This window comes from Ceratotherium simum, chromosome 7 (assembly GCF_057802395.1).
Source record: "Ceratotherium simum simum isolate JZ-2026a chromosome 7, ASM5780239v1, whole genome shotgun sequence".
NCBI classification, from domain to species: domain Eukaryota; kingdom Metazoa; phylum Chordata; class Mammalia; order Perissodactyla; family Rhinocerotidae; genus Ceratotherium; species Ceratotherium simum.
The window spans coordinates 27,299,795-27,319,755 of NC_141906.1; the positions used below are offsets into that span (position 1 = coordinate 27,299,795).

The window sequence follows — 19,961 nt, forward strand, 5'->3', positions numbered from 1 at the left end:
AAAAAAAGAGGAGAAAGTGGATTCATAACAGCCAAAGCTCGTTGAGAAATAAATATTTAGGAAAAATGAATGCTCCTTGATTTAGTTATAAAGGGGTAATTGGGGACCTTAATTAGAGCAGTTAAAGTTAAAGATTTCAGTTAAAACACCTGAAATATGTGTGTTAAGGCTGCACATAAGTCAGATTGCCTGTGATTGGGAGGAGTAGAAAAAGTGTTTATTGGAGTGCAGACCCTCTTCCAGGTGTTTGCCATTAAGGGAGAGAGATAAGTTAGGAAGAAGCTACAGGGAAAGGCAGGTTAAAGGAAAACAGGAAAGCAATTAGGAGCAAGAAACAGAACCTTGAGGACAGCTACAGAAAAAAATTCCAAGAGAAGGGATGACTATGGCATAGATGTTAGAATGTATGTGTATGTGGTGAGGGAATGTGTGTGTCTGTGTGTATGGGCGGAGAGGAAAGAGGCAAGCTGTTTTGGAAAGCACCATGCAAATGTGTCATAAGATTAAGGAAACTTTTCTCATCAATTTTCAGGTTTTAGAGTTCGAAGTGGGATCCTGAAGTATGTCAACATTCCCCACCCAGGCAGTCCCAAATAATAGCACCTCCATGGCCCCCATTTTCCTATTGGTGGGCTTGCCAGGCCTGTCAGCTGTACCTTCCTGGTGGACAGTACCCCTCATCATTGTCTACCTTCTCTCTGCCCTGGGGAACGGTACTATCCTGTGGATCATTTCCCTGGAGCCCACCCTGCACCGCCCAATGTACTTCTTCCTCTTCCTGCTTAGTGTGTCTGACGTTGGCTTGGCCACAACCCTGATGCCCACTCTTCTGGGTCTTGCCCTTGCTGATGCTTATGCTGTCCCTGCATCAGTGTGCCTCCTACAGATGTTCTTTGTCCACGTCTTTTCTGTTATGGAGTCTTCTGTCTTGCTTGCCATGGCCTTAGATTGGGCACTGGCCATCTGCCGCCCTCTCCACTACACAACACTGCTCACCAATGATGTCATTAGCAAGATTGGCCTAGCCATTGCTTTCTGATGTCTGGGTCTCCATCTGCCCCTGCCATTCATCCTGGCCCACATGCCCTACTGCCATCCACAGGTCCTGACTCATTCTTATTGCTTGCACCCAGATATGGCCCGTTTGGCCTGCCCAGGAGCTTGGGGTGCAGTCTACAGCCTCTTTGTGGTCCTGTCAGCCATGGGATTGGACCCCCTGCTTATTTTCTTCTCCTATGGCCTGATTGGCAGGGTATTACAAGGTTTGGGATCCCGTGAGGATCGCTGGAAGGCTGGCCAAACCTGTGCTGCCCACCTCTCTGCTGTGCTCCTCTTCTATGTGCCCATGATCCTCCTGGCACTCATTGACCGTCTTAGGGTGCCAATCCCTCAGCCTGCCCATACTCTTCTCTCCTATGTCCACTTCCTGCTTCCTCCATTGGTAAACCCTATTCTTTATAGTGTCAAGATGAAGGAAATTAGAGAGAGAATTATCAAGAGATTGCACCCCAAGAAGGTGGGTTGTGCTCAGTAAGGAGGATGTCCCTCCACATTTGGTAGCTCAAGGCTATCTGACACAAAAGTTTCTATGACTGAGAACTCAGATCACCATCTATGAAATGGTCACTCAGGTACACATAAGCACATATTCATGGACGTATCTGCTTGTGCCCAAAGTGTGCATGTGTATATTGATAAAAGCTTACAAGCCCCAGACAATGGCAGTGTCATACCCACCATTACACAGCAGATCCATGGCATAGAAAGATCCAGAATCTAGGTCTTGTCACAATGATCCAAGTGTGTGTCTGTTGTTTTGCTTTTGTTAATTTCCCCACCACATCTATACCCTAATAACCAAGGAAACTGGAGGAGTTAGTGAGCTACACAGCGACGGAAAGAGAAGACAGAAACATTCAACTCATCTAGATGGAGGACCTTCAACTAGTGTTGGACCTTCATAAGAAGCAGAAATTCTGACTTATCCATAGGGATTGGATAAATGAGGAGGACACAAGTAAGTATCTCATTTAGGCTTTTCGTACCAAGAAATATGCTATTTCTTGAAATATCAGGATAACTCTGATCAGGCCAGGAAAAAAGAAGAAGGACAGAACAGTTTTTTTTCACCCTTTACTTAGTTTTCAAAATGTTAGTATAATTTTTGAATATGTTTGCAGATTTATAATTAAAATTTCAAATAATTCAGAAAAAATAGAATAAATGAAAGTTGTATTATCCAAATGTAACCATAATTACCTTTTTAGTGAACACTAATAAATGTAAAGTTTTATATAAATGGAATCTTACATATAGTAGATAAAATTATTGGTCTTAATTCTTTACTTTCTAGTAGTAGTATTTTATATCCACACTCACATCTTGGGGGTCAGAGTGAGCAGATTGTACTTACCTTCACTTTCATTTCGAGCTTGGACACATGACTTGCTTTGGTCAATAGGATGTTAGTGGATGTGATAAGAGCAGGGGCCTAAGTGGAATTTTTGCAATGGAGTTTCTTGTTTTTTTTTTTTTTTTAATTTTTTGTTTATTGGAGTAACATTGGTTTATAACATTGTATAAATTTCAGGTGTACATCATTATACTTCTATTTCTGCATGGATTACATCATGTTCTCATGTTCACCACCCAAATACTAATTATAATCCATCACCACACACATGTGCCTAATTATCCCTTTTGCCCTCCTCCCTCCCCCCTTCCCCTCTGGTAACCACTAATCCAATCTCTGGGTCTATGTGTGTGTTTGTTGTTGTTATTATCTACTACTTAATGAGTGAGATCAGGAATCCCTCCAAGTAAATAAGCATGGATATAATTCATTCGAATGCCTACATAATATTCCATGGGATGGATGGGCTGCAATTAATTCAACTATTTCCTCGTAACGAGTATTGGAGTTATCTTCAGTTTTATGCCACTCCAAATAATGCTGTGATAAATATTCTTGTACAGCTTTCCATGTGCACTTGTGCTTGTATTTCTGTAAGACTGATCTCTAGGTCATCACTGCTGACTTCAAAGGGTTGTAGATTTTTAATTTCAATATGTCTTGGTAGATTCCCTCTCCCAAAGTCTATGTCAATTCATGTTTCTACCCTATGTGGGAGTGTGCCTTTTTCTTGCAAATCCACCAAAATTCACTCTTTCCACTGTTATCAAGTTGTCATCAATTTTATTAGTGAGAATTATCTCATTTTACTTTATGTTAAATTTCCCTAATAGTAACAATGAATGCCTTTCACATAGCTGTTGGTTATTTTGCTTCCTCCTTCATGAATAGCCTCTTCAAATAACCTTCATCCGTTCTGCTACTGGATTGTTTATGTTTTAAATATAAATGTGCAAGAGATCCAAGTTTTATGCCTTCACCACTTTAGTATTTGTCTTCGGCCTTATTTAGGCAATCAAATCTCGAGCAAATATAGATAGTTTTATATAATCAAATCCACCCTTATTCTCCTTTATAACTTTTGTGTTTAATATGTTGCTTTTTTAAAAAAGTATCTTTGACCCCCATGTTCTACATATAGTTTCTTATTCTTTTTTTCTAAAATTGTTGTAATATTTTTTACTTTCAAGTCTTTCTGTGTCAGAAGTCCAAACTTATATTAATCAAGGTGAATATGTACTAATGGAAGCATCATCTATTAAATACATTCTCTTTTTCTCACTGAAATAAAATACTATATATGTCATCTTTTAAATGTGTATGTGTATGGACTCTGCTTTATAGATCTTTTTATGGATCACATATCATTGATCTAGTAGAGTAGCGTCAGAGTGTGATTTAGTTAATATGTGGTATAAAGTGATCTCCCTCTCACAAAACAAACAAGAGCTTTGAAATTCTAACGAGAATTGTGTTGTTTTTATAAATTATATGTAAGGGAATCGATATTTATGATAATAAGTTTTCACATCCAAGAATATGTGATATGTGTTTCACTTAATAATTTTTTAATATTCTTCACTGAAATTATTTACTTTAGTTAAATTTATTTATATGTAGTTTTTAAACGTACGATTTTGTTGCTACTATAAATAAAATATTTCTCCATTTCTATTTGCACATGCATATTGCTGTATTGAGAAAAACATTTTTTATCTTGCATTAATATATACTATACCAAATTATCTACATTACAGTTTTTTTTTTAATTTTTGTGTTTTATTTGTGTTCAGCATATGTAAGTATAAATAGATAATTTGTAACTTTCCCCAATATTTATACAAATTATTTCATTTTCTTTTTTTGTTTAGTTCACTAGATTTTCCAACCCATTGTGAAAGATTAAGAGTGAAAGTGAACATTCAAATCTTGTTTCTCATTTTAATAGTAATAGCATTAGTGTTTCACCTATTAGAATAACCTTTGGCTGCTAGGTCTTTGGGTAAACTTTATAAGATTTAAATAGTTCATTTGTATTCTAATTTTATTTATTTTTAATAAACTTATTTAATTAATCCTATAAAATGCTCTGTCAGCATCCACTATCATGATCATGATTGTCTGCTTGCATGTGTTGAAATTTTTTCTGATATGGAAACATTCTTGTTCTCTTGTGATTATAGAAGAATGCATTTTAATGAAAAGTAGCAATTGAATCCACTTAGTGCCAAAACAAGAACATACAATAATATATTGGAATATATTCCATGAATGCAGGAATAGTTATATTCTCATATTATACCAAGTTTCTCAGCAAGGTATATTATATATGCCCTTAATAAACTAATTAGATAAGTTCGTCTCTCTATTTCACAAATGAGAATACTGAGGCTGAGAATTTAAGAATGCCCAAATATATAAAATTAGTTACAGAGACATCATTTATTTTAAGATTTGCCTTAATCCAAAGCCCCTGCTACAAAATACTCTTAAATAAAATTGTTGAATAGAGAAACAGCTTGGTCTTGAAGCAGCAGCTATGAGGTCTCCGAGAAACTGCTTTTCCCAAAGTCTACCCTTTCCTCCTCCCTGGTACACCTACCTCCAGGTTTCCATTTATTTACTGAAAGAATGATGTGAACAAAGAATGTGGAATCACACAGGCCTGGTATTCAATTCTCAGTCCACTACTTCCTGTGTGATTTGGCATCAGTCCTTCCCACGTTTGTAAAATAGGTATAATGAGAATCGCGTGAAATCAAGTCACTATATTGTAATGTCTGAACATAAAAGTTATTCGATAAATGGTACTTATTTGGAATTAGTAATGAAATTAAAATAACTATTTTTAAACTTTCTATGCATATTCAATATAAATAAAGAACTTAACAGCTGGAAGTTTCCTTAAGCTCCTACTACCTCATTTTATAGGCAGAAAACTGCAACTTGTTGCCTGTTGAAAGCACTTTTGAATAGACCTCTGTAGTCAGTGGTAGTGAACTAAGTCCAGCACAGCTGGCTGCCTCTATGCGTTTTTTACTTCACTGAGGGGAGCAAAGACCTTTCTCTTTCACACCAGAGCCTCAACTGCTCTTTCCTGGTTCTCAGTCTCTCCTGGTCCCTGGGCACAAGCATCCATCCTGTCAAAACCAAGTGTCTAGTGGTTGCTATTACCACTCCTTCCTGTCAGGGGGCACTGTTCTCTCTGCAAATCACTCCACATCAACTTGACTGATAGACAGTTTGGAAGAACATTCTTTCTCCTCTAATAGCACACCACAGGGGAATGGAAATATTAGCAAGAACATTTACAATTGTAAACAAAATGTAATGTGGGAGTTGCATGAAACTGCAGACCAGGAAAAGCTTTGCAAAATCCAGATGTCAGGCCCTATTGCTAAGCAAAGCCTTCTAAACTTGCAGCCAGAACTTAATTGTGTGTGTGTGTGCGTGTGTGTGTGCATGAGACAGAGAGAGAGATAGAGAGAGATTATGAATGTGAATCTTAATCACATTTAGTGAATGTAGATAAAATTTTATTATATGATCATTTTGGTCCCACTAAAATTGGTTAACCCTCAAAAAAAAAGAAAACAAAACAGGGATTGGAAATTCATACCTAGAGGAGCAAGGTGGAAATAGATATAAGTGGAGCAAGTACACACTTAGACTATGAGTAGTGGGCACTGTGTTAACTTAAGGGGCCGGCCACTTTTCTGTGGGTTTTTACTGAGTGTTTCCATGTGGGAATATAGACCTATCTTCCCACTTTTAAAATAATTTGTAAATCTCTACTTTTATATGAAATCATCTAAACACTATCTTTTCCAGACAAACCTGTCTGAAGACCATATTTGGCTTTTATAGCCTTTAAAAACATTAACTTATTAATCCATACAATACAGAAAGAAGGAATTTTTTTTTTAATTTCAAAGTACATATGAAATATATCATAATACACAATACATGGAAAGTAATTTTTTCAAGATGGTACAGCCAGGAAATGGCAGAGCTGAGACCAGAAGGCTTGTTTCCTGGCTGAGTCCTGAGCTGTTCTACTCATCCTGTCACCCCCCTGGCAGGACTAAGCTATCACTGTAGATAGTTTAGAGGACGTGTAATGCCTGTTGGGGCCTATTTACTGTTCCTTCTCTGGATTGGTTCCCAAATCCTCAGTCTGGAGCTACGTTATATCTTCCCGTCTAGCAGTAATCCTGAACTCTGATCCCCTAAATAAGGATAAATAGTCCTAGTGGCTCCTAAAGTTTCTTTGCTGACGCTTTCTCATTAGGAGATTTTTGGAGCTCTGTAGTGTGGCTCCATCTACAATGCCAGGAAGTGACAGGTGGCTCTAGGGATCCTCAGGTATTAAAATTGTTTAGATGTCCACTTGGCCACAGTGGTACAGATTCTGTATTATGACTTGACAGTTATTATTACCTAATGATATTATTAGCTGCCTTAAATTCAGAAGGTAGTATCCAAGAGAAGTTGCCCTGTCTCTCACAAAGGCCCCTTAAGTTCGCTGTCAATGTTAACTTCTTGGTAAGAGGTGCAGAGCGTGGAGAGTTGAGTCGAGCCTAGATGACAACAGCCTTGATTCACCCCTGAATCCCCCCTCCAGCAAAACCTGAGGAACTATTGCCTCTGGTCTTCATGACACATTGAATGCCCTTTGGTACTATGACCAAGATTTCCTTTTCACAGAAACTTCTGGAATTATTATCTGTTCTGTAATATTTATTACACTCCTTTACGCCAGTCATTGTAGTGGATGCTATACCCTTTTCTTTAGACTATTCTTTTAGTTACAGTTGATATACATCTACCAAGCACATACTATGGACAAGGTACTTTCTTATGAGGACAGTTTTAAAGTTGAATAATTCCCAGCTCTTTCCTTGTGGGAATTCACAATGTAGTCAGTGAGAGAGACATACGCATGATGTTGGAGACACCTATGAGTGTCCACCCCTTGTGCCCCAAAGACTCAGCCCCTTACCTTTACTAAAAATGCGGCCAAATGCCAATGCTTGCCTATAATTCCCTCCTATAATTTCCCCCAAAATTGGCTTCAGCAAAAGACACACTCTATAGATTCCCCTTTTGCATTGCCCAAGAAAGTTTTTTTCAAGCATTAATGTGCTCACCAATCAGCTAGGGTCTTGCTAAAATGCAGATTCTGACTAAAAGGCTTGCAGTGGGGCGTGAGATTCTGCAATTCTAGTTACTTTCCAGGTACTGCTGTTGCTACTGATCAGTGTCCCTCACTTTGACTAGCGAGGTAGAGAACATACTTAGATAAACCTAGACACATTGTAAAGGGTTTAATGTAAATCACAACGAGGAACCAAATAAGGGGTAGTGAATATAAAGATATTAAAGGGTTCCAGAAACTTTCAGAGTTCCCAGTCACACTTAGGGCCACTCTTCAGAGCTCCTCCTTAGAAGCTTCTCTGGATTCTTAGTCTTCACGCTTATACCTGAGGATTCTTCAATCTCCCAAACAACAACAGGATTCTCACCTACTTTATGAAATACAGGCTTCTTCTTCCTTAGAAGCAGAAAAGCTGTGGTGTATTACATCCTGGAGAGGGATTAATTGATTAATTACTTAACTAATTAATTAATGTAATTTAAAGAGTATGAAGTAAATTGAAACATCTCCTATTTGAAAGAAATATTGTCCTTCTCTTAAGACAATTTACTGCAAAGAAAATTGAACTTTCACCTTTGCTCCATCATTTAGCCTTCAGACCCAGTTTTTTCAAGATCTTCACTCTAATCTGCCGAGTTTTTACACAATATACAATGGGATTCATCAAGGGCAGTACCAGCAAGAATGCCTCAGCTATCAGAATCACAGCAAAAGGGGACTTAGGATTGGCAAAGTGATGCATGGTAGCCAAGGTGATGATGGGCACATAGAAGATGAGCATAGAACAGATGTGGGACACACAGGTGTTAAGAGCTTTAAGTCTCTCCCCATGAGACACAATACCCAATATAGTCTTCAGGATGAACACATAGGAAACAGCAATGAACACACTGTCTGACATCATGCAGAGTGCAACAAACAGACCATAGTAAAAGTTAATCCTATTGTCAGAGCAGGCTAGTTTCATGACATCCTGGTGGAGGCGGTAGGAGTGTGATAACAGGTGTTTATTTCAGTATCTGAGTCTCTTTAAAGTGAAAGGAAAGGGAAGAACTAGGAGAACGCCTTTAATAGCAAATGCCAGTCCAATTTGCAAAACTCTGGAGCTGGTAAGAATGGAGCTATATAATGGGGTTGGGAATGGCTACAAAGTGATCAAAGGACATGATCGGGAGGACTGAGGACTCCATGTCTGTGAATCCATGGATGAAAAATTCCTGGGTAATGCATGCATCAGCAGAAATCCCCATGACATTGAACAGCAAGATTCTCAGCATGATGGGAAGAGAGGAGAAAGACAGACCCAGGTTAGATAGGGCCAGCATGGAGAGGAAATAGTACATCGGCTCATGCAGGGAAGGCTCTGTCCTGACGACAAATAAGATGGTGCAGTTGCCCAGGATGGCCATGAAGTACACGAGGCAGATAGGGAAAGAGATCCAAATGTGCACACGCTCAAACCCTGGGATCCCAGTCAACAGGAATGTGGAGATTTCAACTTCTGAGTTATTGAGAAGAAACATCATAAGTGGGTCTCTCATTTATATGCTCCTGGTAGATAAAAAACATCAACAGCAAACAGAAATTCTCTTAGTTGTATTTACTGAACACAACTAAGTTCGGTTGCCAGTTAAATTAAATATAGCTCATCCTTAGGTGTCAAGAAATAATGTAATATAACTTTTCCTATATAAAGAAAAATATGGAGTAGATTTAAACAGGTCTTTCATGATATTAATTTAAGACCTTTCTACTCTTTAAATCTATCTTTATTCTCTGATACATCTAAACCACTCTGTAGCTTGGAAGTTACAAGGTGCCTTAATAATCTTTTTTTTAACCTTCACTTTTTGAGATTCAATCACCAAGTAAACTAAGTTGGAATATATTGCAACCTAGAAAAGCTCTAACATAGTGGATATGGTCACAGTCAGTCATATACTCATACAAACCACAGATGCTATAGTAGCAGGAATTAAAGGAGGCCTAAATCTTGAATTATTATTCATGGTACCTGTGTGTGAAAATATAAAAGTGATCTACCACAGAGGTTGGCAGTCTAAGACATAGAGCCAAATTCAGCTCATGACCTATTTTTGTACAACCTATGAGATTTTAAAAAATATTTTTAGGGGCCAGCCCCAGTGGCCTAGTGGTTAAGTTTGGCTCACTCCACTTCAGCAACCTGGGCCTGGTTCCTGGGTGGAGACCTACACTGTTCGTCTGTCAGTGGCCATGCTGTGGTGGCGGCTCACATAGAAAAAGAAGATTGGCAGCGGATGTTAGCTCAGGGTGAATCTTCCTCAGGGGAAAAAAAAAATTTAAAGGACTATGTTTTTTTTAAAAAAAGAAGAAAACACATATGTGACAGAGACAATTGTGTGGCCTGAAAAGTCTAAAATATTTACTTTATGGCCATTTACAGAAAACGTTTGTTGACCCCTGGACTAGAATATTATGCATACAGCCACACACACACATACACACACACACACACACAATCACAATAGAATGAGTATGGTGGGAATGGAGTATGGGTCAAAAGGAACCTCGAATTTAGGAGTAATGTTTTATTATTTCATTCAAAAAAATCCCAATAATGCATAAAGCAAATACGCAGATGTCTAAATTTTCCCATCAGAACTGTGAAAACACAGGTGTTACTCTCTGTATCCTTCTATATTCTCTTAATTCTTACTCCCCTCATTAATTGTCTTGCACAGCAACACTCCCAGAACCATAAACCCCCAAATTCAAAGAGCTCTCCAGTACCAAGTGCCATTTGCCAGAACATGACAGGAGCCTGAGGCCGACCAGTGTGAGTGAGTACAACACCTCAGGGGGCAGAGGAGGAAGGACTCTTCTGACACCAGCTGTCATTACCTCGGCGGTGAGCTGCGGCTAAGAGACCACAGTAAGTGGTGAGAAGGAAATGGCCAGGTACAGGCATTTGTCCTTTCTTGGGGGGTTTATGAACATTTCTTGGCAAAGGTAAAGAAGCAGGTGGTTGCATCTAGATAGGAGAAATTAAAGGGTGAAGGGTGGAAATAGAAAGCAGTAAAGAAGGGAAAACAGTTACTAGCTTTTTTCTTTGCTGCTAAGATTCTCAAAGGACCTTTGCCTCAAGTTGATTGAAATAGGGGCTATGAAGGAGGTATAGTGGTATGTACGGTTGTGTCACATGGAGAAGAGCAGCTAGGATGCTGGATGAGGAGAACATATTTCTACTCACAGTACTAGTGGCCGTTTTGTCTCAGCCGTTCAAATGTGGTTGATGTTCCTTTGACATACCACAGCTGTCATTTGTAGGCACTTAAGCGCTCACACCCTTCCCAAGCTACTACTACTTACCCTGCTCAGAATGGTCACAACTCTTGCCCTTCTCTCTTGTTCTTGGATTCCTTTCCCATTGTTCTTGGCTTCTCTGTGTCTACTCTTTAGATTGGTGACCAATTCAGGTTCTTATCTCTGGTATTTAAACTTGATCCTGCTCACATTTTCCATGCTGGCATCACTGACACCTTGACTAACTCTCTTTTTAACAAACTCTAGACTGGAAAAGGAGTAGGATTCAGACAGAGGGAGAAAAGTGATAACACACAGTTCATTCTTGTTCAATGAATCCCCTCAACATGGGTTATTTCTAAGATTTCATGTCTGAGGCCTTTCTTGACAAGCTCTCAACCTAATTCAGGTAACTCAAGAAAAGAGTTGCTGTTGACAACATTGTTTTTTCAACTGTGTTCACCATGCAAATACAAAGATGTACCCCATCCCACATACAGACCCTAATGTCTTCAGCTATCATTGCTGTCCCAAATGCAGCTTGGTCCCTCAGGCTGGACAACCCATGAAACATTTTTACCTCTGGCCCTCTGAAAGGTATAGGGTTGATCTCTATTAATTGCAGAGTTTTCATTGGGAAACATAAAATCATCTCAGAGAAATTCAATTTGGATCTCTAGGACACCTACCAGGCTCTGGTTGCCTTATCCCAGAGCAAGGGTGGAGAGGTTTCAAATTCTTCAGGTTCTACAGTTTCTCTGCTCCAGCACCCTGTTGGGAATCCATATCCTTACTTATACTCTCATACTCTTCTCTAGCACAGGTACATCCTCCTGAGAATTAACACACACTTAGCCCTCTGGGAACAATGACTCCACTTGCTCCATCACTGTCTGTCACTAAGGTGCCCTCCTAAGAAAATGCAGAGAGTAGGTTCTGACTCACAGCCCTGTAAGTAACCCTTGAGGCCCTGTTCTCACATGAGGTGAAGATCTTGAGGAGAGCCTGTCTCAGACATTGGTAAGGCAACCTATATCCAGCTGTGGCTCCAAGATTAAGTGTATGCAGTAGTAGACACAACCTGAGACTACCACAGAAGTCAGAGACATGCAGACTTTAGGCAAAATTCTGCCCACAGATGTGTTCTGTTTGGTCATAACAATGTCTAATATTATTTTTAATGTGAATGGGTTTAGGTAAGTCACAAGCTCTCAAATTTATCATAGACTCCTCCTTTCTTCATTGTCTTATATCCAGTCTCTTCGCATTTATTGACCACTGAAGGCATTTAATCTCACAGAACAGAAAGGAAAGCCCAGGGTCACAAACATTCCTGATATCTTGGACCCTCAAGTTCAGAAGAGGATATCAATTTTTATTCAGCCCTCAACTTTATAAGTGGAAGTAAATAAAAAGTATAATTCTGGTGGCGTGTTGTAGGAGGACATATTATTTTCAGACAGAGAATAGAAAATAAGATCTAGCAAAACACCTCAGGCAAAATCAAAGTAACAACAGATAAATGAGCCAACTTTCATAAGCCAACAATGCTGACTCTGTCGTCAAGTTAATACAAGACGGGAGATGCTAGAGGTAAGGGCTGCAGTGATCAAATTAGGTCAGGCAGAAAATTGCAGAAAAGAGGCCTATAAACTATTCATTTTGATTGTTCCACATTCTAAAAAATATGTATATTCCAGTTAGAACACTAGATAATGTAACACAAATTCCTAACCTTGTTATACTTAATCCAGTATCTGTCTGGTATCATAATAGAATTATACAGGTCAAATTCGTCTATGCTACATACTCCCATCACTCTTTGACGTGTATCTGCATCATTCTAAGTTGAAAATTCATTGGTCTCCCCATCCAAAAATGGCATCAAGGTCATCAGGAGGAAAAGCAGCTGGAACTAGGAAAAACTTTTTTTCTTTTTTCTTCAGAAAGTAAGGCACTGAGAACTCTGGCCTCAGAATGGCTAAATTTAGGTAAAAGGTAAATTTACCTAAGTATAGTTAGGTAAGTTTAGGTAAAAGATGAAATAAAATGTATTATCTTTTTATTTTCCTTTCTCCAACTCAGATTGCTGCTCCAGCCCCTCCTCCTCCATTTCTTCCCTTCCCTTATTCCTCTTTTTTAATTTATTTTTAAAATTATAATTTTAATGTAAAAAGCTATAAATTCAACAATAAAAAATATTCCCTATAAAAGGAGTTGCTCTCAGTAGTCATCTCTCAGATCACTTCAATGTGCCGTATGTGCACATAGCATTTTCCCCATTACCCTGAGGCTACCTCCATCCTTTCTAAAATACCTGGTCCATGAAAACCTTTTTCTGGGCCATTTCTCTTTTCTATCTGAGTTTAAAAAAAAATAAAGGAAGAAGTTGATAAGTATGTCACACTAATTGACTTATAGGGTTAAATGGAGAAATAGGACTTGCACTAAAAACAACAACAAAAAGAACAAAGATGGTTTTTTAGTACAATAGAAGAGATGACTCAAACCTCACTCTGAGACAACCGAATCTTCTGTCAACCCACAAGCTCTTCAGGTTAGAACACCAGGGTTTGAGTTTACCTCATGAATCAGCGTCTTACCGTAGACCACTTCACATCTTTTGGCCTCCTTATCTAGTTGTTGTTGTGGCAACCAGCCCCGTCAATCATTGGCAGGCTTCACACAGGAAGAGCATGAAAACACCTTGACTTGGGCCCGCATTGTGTACCTCTTGCTTCTTGCCCCAGGGCCGACACGGAGACATGGGACATTCACAGGTACTCATCTGATAATATTCGCACATGTGCAACCCAGAAGTACAGGGAATTAACAACTCATAGGGTAAACTTTGACCAATGGGAAGTGGGATCCAATGAATAAATGTTTATTTTTATTTTCCTGGATGGGCCATCATGAGACATATTTAATAAGGCTTCAGAGATGGATCTGCAGTATTGGGCAACAGCCACCCATAATGGCGTCTGGCTCATTATTGATTCATCATCTCTCAGCTCCCAATTCCTTTTTGCCTGCTCTATAATAATGACATTGGGAGCTGTAAATATTTCTCTTTTGCCAGCTAGCACGATGTTAAGACTTGTCAGTAGAAGGTGGTGAAGGAATAGTGGAAGGAGAAGGAGTTTTCTCTTCCTGGTTTCCATGTGGTTTGCTGGCCAGACACCCACAGTACATGCTGTTTCTCCATTGCTTGGCACTGTGTGATTTCTTCAATGCTTGGTTCCAGAAGTGCACATCTTCCTCCAGCAGTCAGCCACTGAGCTGGTTCTCCAGCTCTCCACTGGGACAACAGTGGCATAACCAGGAGCCCAGAGAGGACAGACTAGCTCTCCAGCTAAGGTAGCTTCTCCCAAATCTTTTCTTTAGCCCTGGTTATGTGTATATATTTTGGAGCAACAGAGGGCTAGCTGTCTAGCAAACTGGCCACCCAACCTTCATCCCAAAAGGGCAGCCTAGAGCTACCCCATACTGAGCCTCGCATGGAAATGTATTATAGTTCAATAAAGGGCAGCCTCTCCATATTCTTGTTCCTGCAGTGGCCAGCAGTCATATGCTTCTCTGTCACCTAGAGTTCAGAGAGTAGGCACCTTTCTGTGGAAGCCCTTCCTTGGCACTCCTGAAGGGCAGATTTCTGGCAAGCCTCACCAATAAGGCAGCTTAGTAACTTCACTGGCTTAGAGGAAAGAGAAGAGGGCTCTTCCTTGGGTGTTCTATCTCTGCCCTAGAAGTGGTGGGTATAGTAGAGTACATAAATTCTTTATAATTCTCTTTTAACTCTTATAACCAATTTCCCCACTAGTATACCTCCCTGTTAATATAATTATTTATATTAAACTTTTCCATTTTAAATCATTGTGTGGTTTCTGTCTCCTGTTTGGATCCAAATTAACACAGTGTCCAAATCAATAAGAAATTTTTGTATCATCTTACCGTCCTTCCCTCTTTGATTTTAGCTGTCCCTCACTCATGATCCCTGGAATCACATTATCAATATCAATGGTCAATTGACAACTGAGACCCTATTGCCAGCAGCCAGTGGGCTGACCAGGATTCCTGAAATGCAGTGGCATCACAGTTACTAAGAATTTCAGTTGTGGTTGGTTGTAGGAGATTCAGGTGGAAGGTGAGATGCTGGGTTAAACGGTGACTGTGGATTTTGAATCTAGTCTCCCATTTGTAACTAAAAACATTAACTATAAAGATTATGGATGAGCTAACTGATATCTGCATTGGAAACCTTAAATAGAAAATGATAAGTTTAGGGCAGACAATTGACAACTCAAAGCATGCTGTGAAACTCAGAGGGCTTGCATGGGAACATTTAAGGAAACATTTATTACCTTCAGCCAAAGATCATACAGTTCTAAAGATCCAGCAAATGATTTAATTGAAAGAGTAACAGAACTTCAAGGCCAACTCAATGCTGAGTTTTGACAAATTTTCTTTTATAAAGTCAGAACACTGAAAAATATTGCGAATAAAAAAATGGGGAAGTGGTATGATCATCACTCCTAGAATGTTGACATTTGAGTAAATGAGCCTAATATCTTGAAACATTTAAATATCCTATGCCAACTGAAGGGGCTCCCATCTCATTTTACAGAGGAATTTTTTTTTTTAATCTTGTCTGGAGACCTTACAAAAACCAAACCTGAGATAGTGCCTTACAAGATGATGCTTTTCCTATGCAGGATCTTCCCACCATTTCTCATTGTATTCAAGCCAACAAGCAGTCAGATCTCAGTAAAGCACAAGCAGGGAAATGTTATTAACATTTTGAGAGAAAATAGCTTAACAACTGAAGTCATTGCAGAACTTAATTGTACTAACAAGAATCAAATGAACAATTGTATGAACGGATCTTGGAAGTGTTAGATCCGAGACAGCAGGTGAAGTGGCTAGTGGTATAAATATAAATTGACATAGAGGAGAATTTACTGACATTAGGACACTCATCCATGATTTGGGGGTTGCCATTATATCAGGGATACCTGGAAACTGTGATAGTGCACTGCTGGGATGGTTGCTTGAAGCTTGAACATAATGATTACCTATAGTAAATTAGGAGGAGATGCTAGATTTGCTTGGCATAATATAGACTATAGAAATCTCAAAGAAGTGGACATGTTAGAATGAATTTATTATGTAGAACCAGATAATTTATTACATGATTATTTTTTTCTGGAAGGAAAGAGAGGACACTCCTTCACTGAGGCAATAAAGAGTGCATTTGTAAGATGGTAGCTGATATCTTTGAAATAGTTCAGTAGTTGCTATGCTTTGTAGGCTGGACTTGGAAAGAAAGTTGCTTCTATGGAACTGGACTCCCTACTAACAATAAGGATAAAGGGATCCTGAGACTCATGGAAGTACTTAATAATCGGAAGTAAGGTAAATGTAATTACTGTAAAGAGTAGCAAGGCTAGAATGGCAGTCAGAGTGACAGGACTCAGAGTGATCCGTTGCAATTGACAATGTTCCTGGAAACAAGCTAAGGTGTTGACGAGGGTGTTACTTGAAATACATTTAAAATAAAAAACTTCTTAGAATCAGACTGACATTAACCACCCTAATGGGAAATTCTGGTCCCTCAGTCTATTTAAAGAGTTAAATCACTTCCCATATTCAGAGCCCATTAATTTAATATAAGTCTTGGTTCCCTTGATGAAATAACCTGCAATGCCACTGTAAATATTCAACAAAAATTATCCAGATCTTTCCCAAAATGGACCTGTCCATTTACAAACGTACTTGTTCATTGGAGAAAAGAAAATACCCAGGTTCTTTGAGGACTATTGGATATAGGATATAATCTCTTACTGATAATAGGCAAACAAACATACCATTATGCTTTTTTTTTTGGATTAAAGTATGAGATTATTGAGGCAAGATGATTAATGGAATTTTGGACAAAGTTTATCCCATAGTGAACCCAATGATTTTCAGCTCTACTTGTGGTTATTCCCCACATGCCTATGTATATAATTGGTAATATTACACTTGTAGCTAGAAAAATTTTCATATTGTTGCTAAATCTGTAAAGTTTGAACCATTGTAGTAGGAAGGACAAAGTACAAGGTCAAAAAACCACAAATAAATTATGTGAATAGTTGTCCCAGAATCCCATGACACTTATCACTGTTACATAGATGCCTCCCCATTAATTCACATCTGTGGTCTCACTGGAGGTTCCTGATAAGTTGCTGAAAGAGGAGGAAAATATTCAGGCTTTGTTCATGGATGGGCTGGTGGACAAGTTGGTGCTAATAAAAAGTAGAATACAGTGGCACAACTGTATGGCCCCACACATGGGTGGCCATAAAAAAGAGTGATGAAGGAAAATTCTCATAATGGGCAGTGCCCTTGGTTGTTAACTTTGTGAAGAAGGAGAGATTGTCTGAGATACATGGATATATATGGACTTCTGTACTTTGCTGCAAGGCTTGGATAGTTGGTCAGAGGGTAGAACTAGCAACCTTGGAAGAAGAGAGATAAGGAAGTCTGTAGAAGGTGTACGTGAAATATGTATTGAAGTGGATACAAAGGATGAGAATCTTTGCATCTCATGCTAATCCCCACCAAAGAGTATTCACCTTAGAGGAGGACCTCAACAACTAGGTAGAAAGAACATATATGTAAATATCAGCCAGCATTGATTCCACCACTGCTGATCCAGTGGGCCCATAGATGGAGTCATAATGGCAGAAATAAAGACTAATCATGAGCCAAAAGTATAAATTCCCTTTTACTAAAGCAAATCTTGGGGAAAACGTTGGGAAAACTGTGTGATCCTCTCTTCTAGGTTGTAAGTAATGTTATTACTAACTTTTAATATTCAACCAACAGAAGCAGTAACTGCTCCTGAGCACTAGATAGGACATTTTGTATTTACATTGGATATGCTCCTACACATAATTAAGGGCAAAATAACTCCACCTACATAAGATCCATGTTGAATTACATTGATGTGCATTTTAGGATTCACTCTATAGTGTGGCTATGTAGGAAGTACGCAGAGAATTGAGAGTTTTAAGGAAAAAAAATGCAAATAATTGAAGTGCCTTTTGCATATAATTCAGAAAAGAACAACTGACTTATTAACAAAATTTCCAACATTAAATATGGAATTTTAGAGTTGTATAAAGAGTCTGAATGAAAATTCTATCCAGGTCTCATACTACTTTCAAATATAAATAGCTATTTACGTATAATATCTCATTTCATCTTATAAACAAAATCATAATTTCATGGTATTAATATGGACTTACTGACAAGGAAACTAACTAAGCAAATATGCAAACTTTAAGTTGCATAGTTTGGACTGTTGGAGGCATACCTAGGCAGTTTGAGGACAATTACCACATTCTACCAAAGAATTCACTCGTGAATGGCTTTATTTCTACTCTGAGATAACTAATGACTAGATACAGAGCCGCTTCTGAATTAAGACCTTGACAATAGCCTTTCGAATCTGCTTAGTCTTCACACTGTAGATGATAGGGTTGAGCACAGGAGGGATGAGCAGGAAGACATTGGCCATGATGGTGTGGACAAATGGAGGTGCTGAATGGCCATAGCGATGGACAAGAGACAAGCTGATGAGAGGGATGTAGAAGATGGCAACAGCACTGATGTGAGATACGCAGGTGTTGAAGGCTTTCTGCTGCCCCTCTGAGGAAGCAATGCTGAGGACAGATCGGATGATCAGGACATAGGAGAGCAAGATGCAAGGGCAGTCAAACCCTGCTGTGGAGAAGAGTGCGATCAAACCAAGGATGCTGTTGATTCTGTTGTCTGTGCATGAAAGTTGAATGAGATCAACGTGGTAGCAATAAGAATGTGAAAGGACTGTAGAACTGCAGAAGGACAGCTTCTTGACAAAGAGCACAACTGGTAACATGATGGCAACATTCCTTATCAACATGCTCACCCCAATCTGGGCAATCCTGGCATTGGTGAGGATGGTGGTGTATCTCAGTGGGTCATAGATAGCCACAAAACGATCAAAGGCCATGGCCAGCAGAACTCCAGACTCCATGAAAGTAAATCCATGGAGAAAGAACATCTGGGCAATGCAGGCGTTTAAGGTGATCTCTCGGGCTTCAAACCAGAAGACACCAAGGGTAGTGGAAAGTGTGCAGAGGGACAAGCTCAGGTCTGTGGCTGAAAGCATACAGAGGAAATGATACATGGGCTCATGGAGCCTCTGCTCACGGAGGATCACAAATAGGATCATGCTGTTCCCAGAGAGGGCGATAACATACAGGAGACAAACAGGGACGGAGATCCAGACCTGGGCTGCTTTCAGGCCTGGGATACCCATCAAGAGGAAGGTCAGAGGCTGAGCACTGGTGTTATTGAGGACCAACATAATGAGGGACTGAGAAGGAAGGTATATTTGAAAAATTAAACATGACAGATACTGAATATGTAGCTTATCACTTATAAATCTTTCTGGCACTCTGAGCTTCACTGAATTACCATCACTGAATCTCAAGAACTTCAGTATTTTCTGAGTTATCTAGAACTGCAAGCTTCTTTCCCTGCTTCTCAGTATTTCTCATTTGTTGAGAAGAGAGGATTCCCTGATCAGTTCCACATCAGATTTTCTTAGATCTATAGTTCTCTTTGATGGCAAGAAACATTACAATTAAATCATCTTTGAGTATAAAGTCCCCAGTGGAATACCTACACAATATGATGAGAAATCTAGTTTCCACTACTTTTTTAAAATAATTTTTTTACCCTGGAATAAAGCCATGAAAAATCAAGTCACATTTGAAATATGGATATCACTAGATTTTCCTGGGATATATCCATAAGAATGCCAAACATCCTCAAAACGCACATTTTTGTATATTTGATGACAAGGTGGTCCAAGGAACCACCCTAAGAAAAATAAATATAGCTCCCATTTGTTGAGTTCTCTGTGTTATTGACATTTATATGCATTATATAATTTTATCTAACCACTAATTCTAGGAGGTAGGTAGTAGTCTATGCATTTTGCATGTGAGGAAACTGAGACTCAAAAATTAAATAATCCCCCAAGATTATCTTTATAAAGAACTGCCTAATTATTGA

General features: G+C 39.0%; 2 protein-coding genes and 1 pseudogene across 2 annotated transcripts; 1 reads left to right on the forward strand and 2 right to left on the reverse strand.

Annotated features, from left to right (window-relative positions):
- The first annotated feature begins 562 nt into the window (after positions 1-562).
- On the forward strand, positions 563-1,534 carry OR51S1 (olfactory receptor family 51 subfamily S member 1). Its single transcript, XM_014790211.1, is given in 1 exon segment — positions 563-1,534. A coding segment is annotated over 1 exon segment (972 nt).
- A 6,515-nt stretch (positions 1,535-8,049) lies between these two features.
- On the reverse strand, positions 8,050-9,094 carry LOC101399920 (olfactory receptor 51A7-like; annotated as a pseudogene).
- A 9,203-nt stretch (positions 9,095-18,297) lies between these two features.
- On the reverse strand, positions 18,298-19,248 carry LOC101400181 (olfactory receptor 51F2). The gene has a single exon (XM_014790212.2). It carries the CDS (start codon positions 19,246-19,248, stop codon positions 18,298-18,300), a length of 951 nt encoding a protein of 316 aa, XP_014645698.1.
- Positions 19,249-19,961: the final 713 nt, after the last annotated feature.

Excerpts from the sequence above, each read along its gene's own strand:
- LOC101400181 (XM_014790212.2), bottom strand. The coding sequence starts at position 19,248 with ATGTTGGTCCTCAATAACACCAGTGCTCAGCCTCTGACCTTCCTCTTG.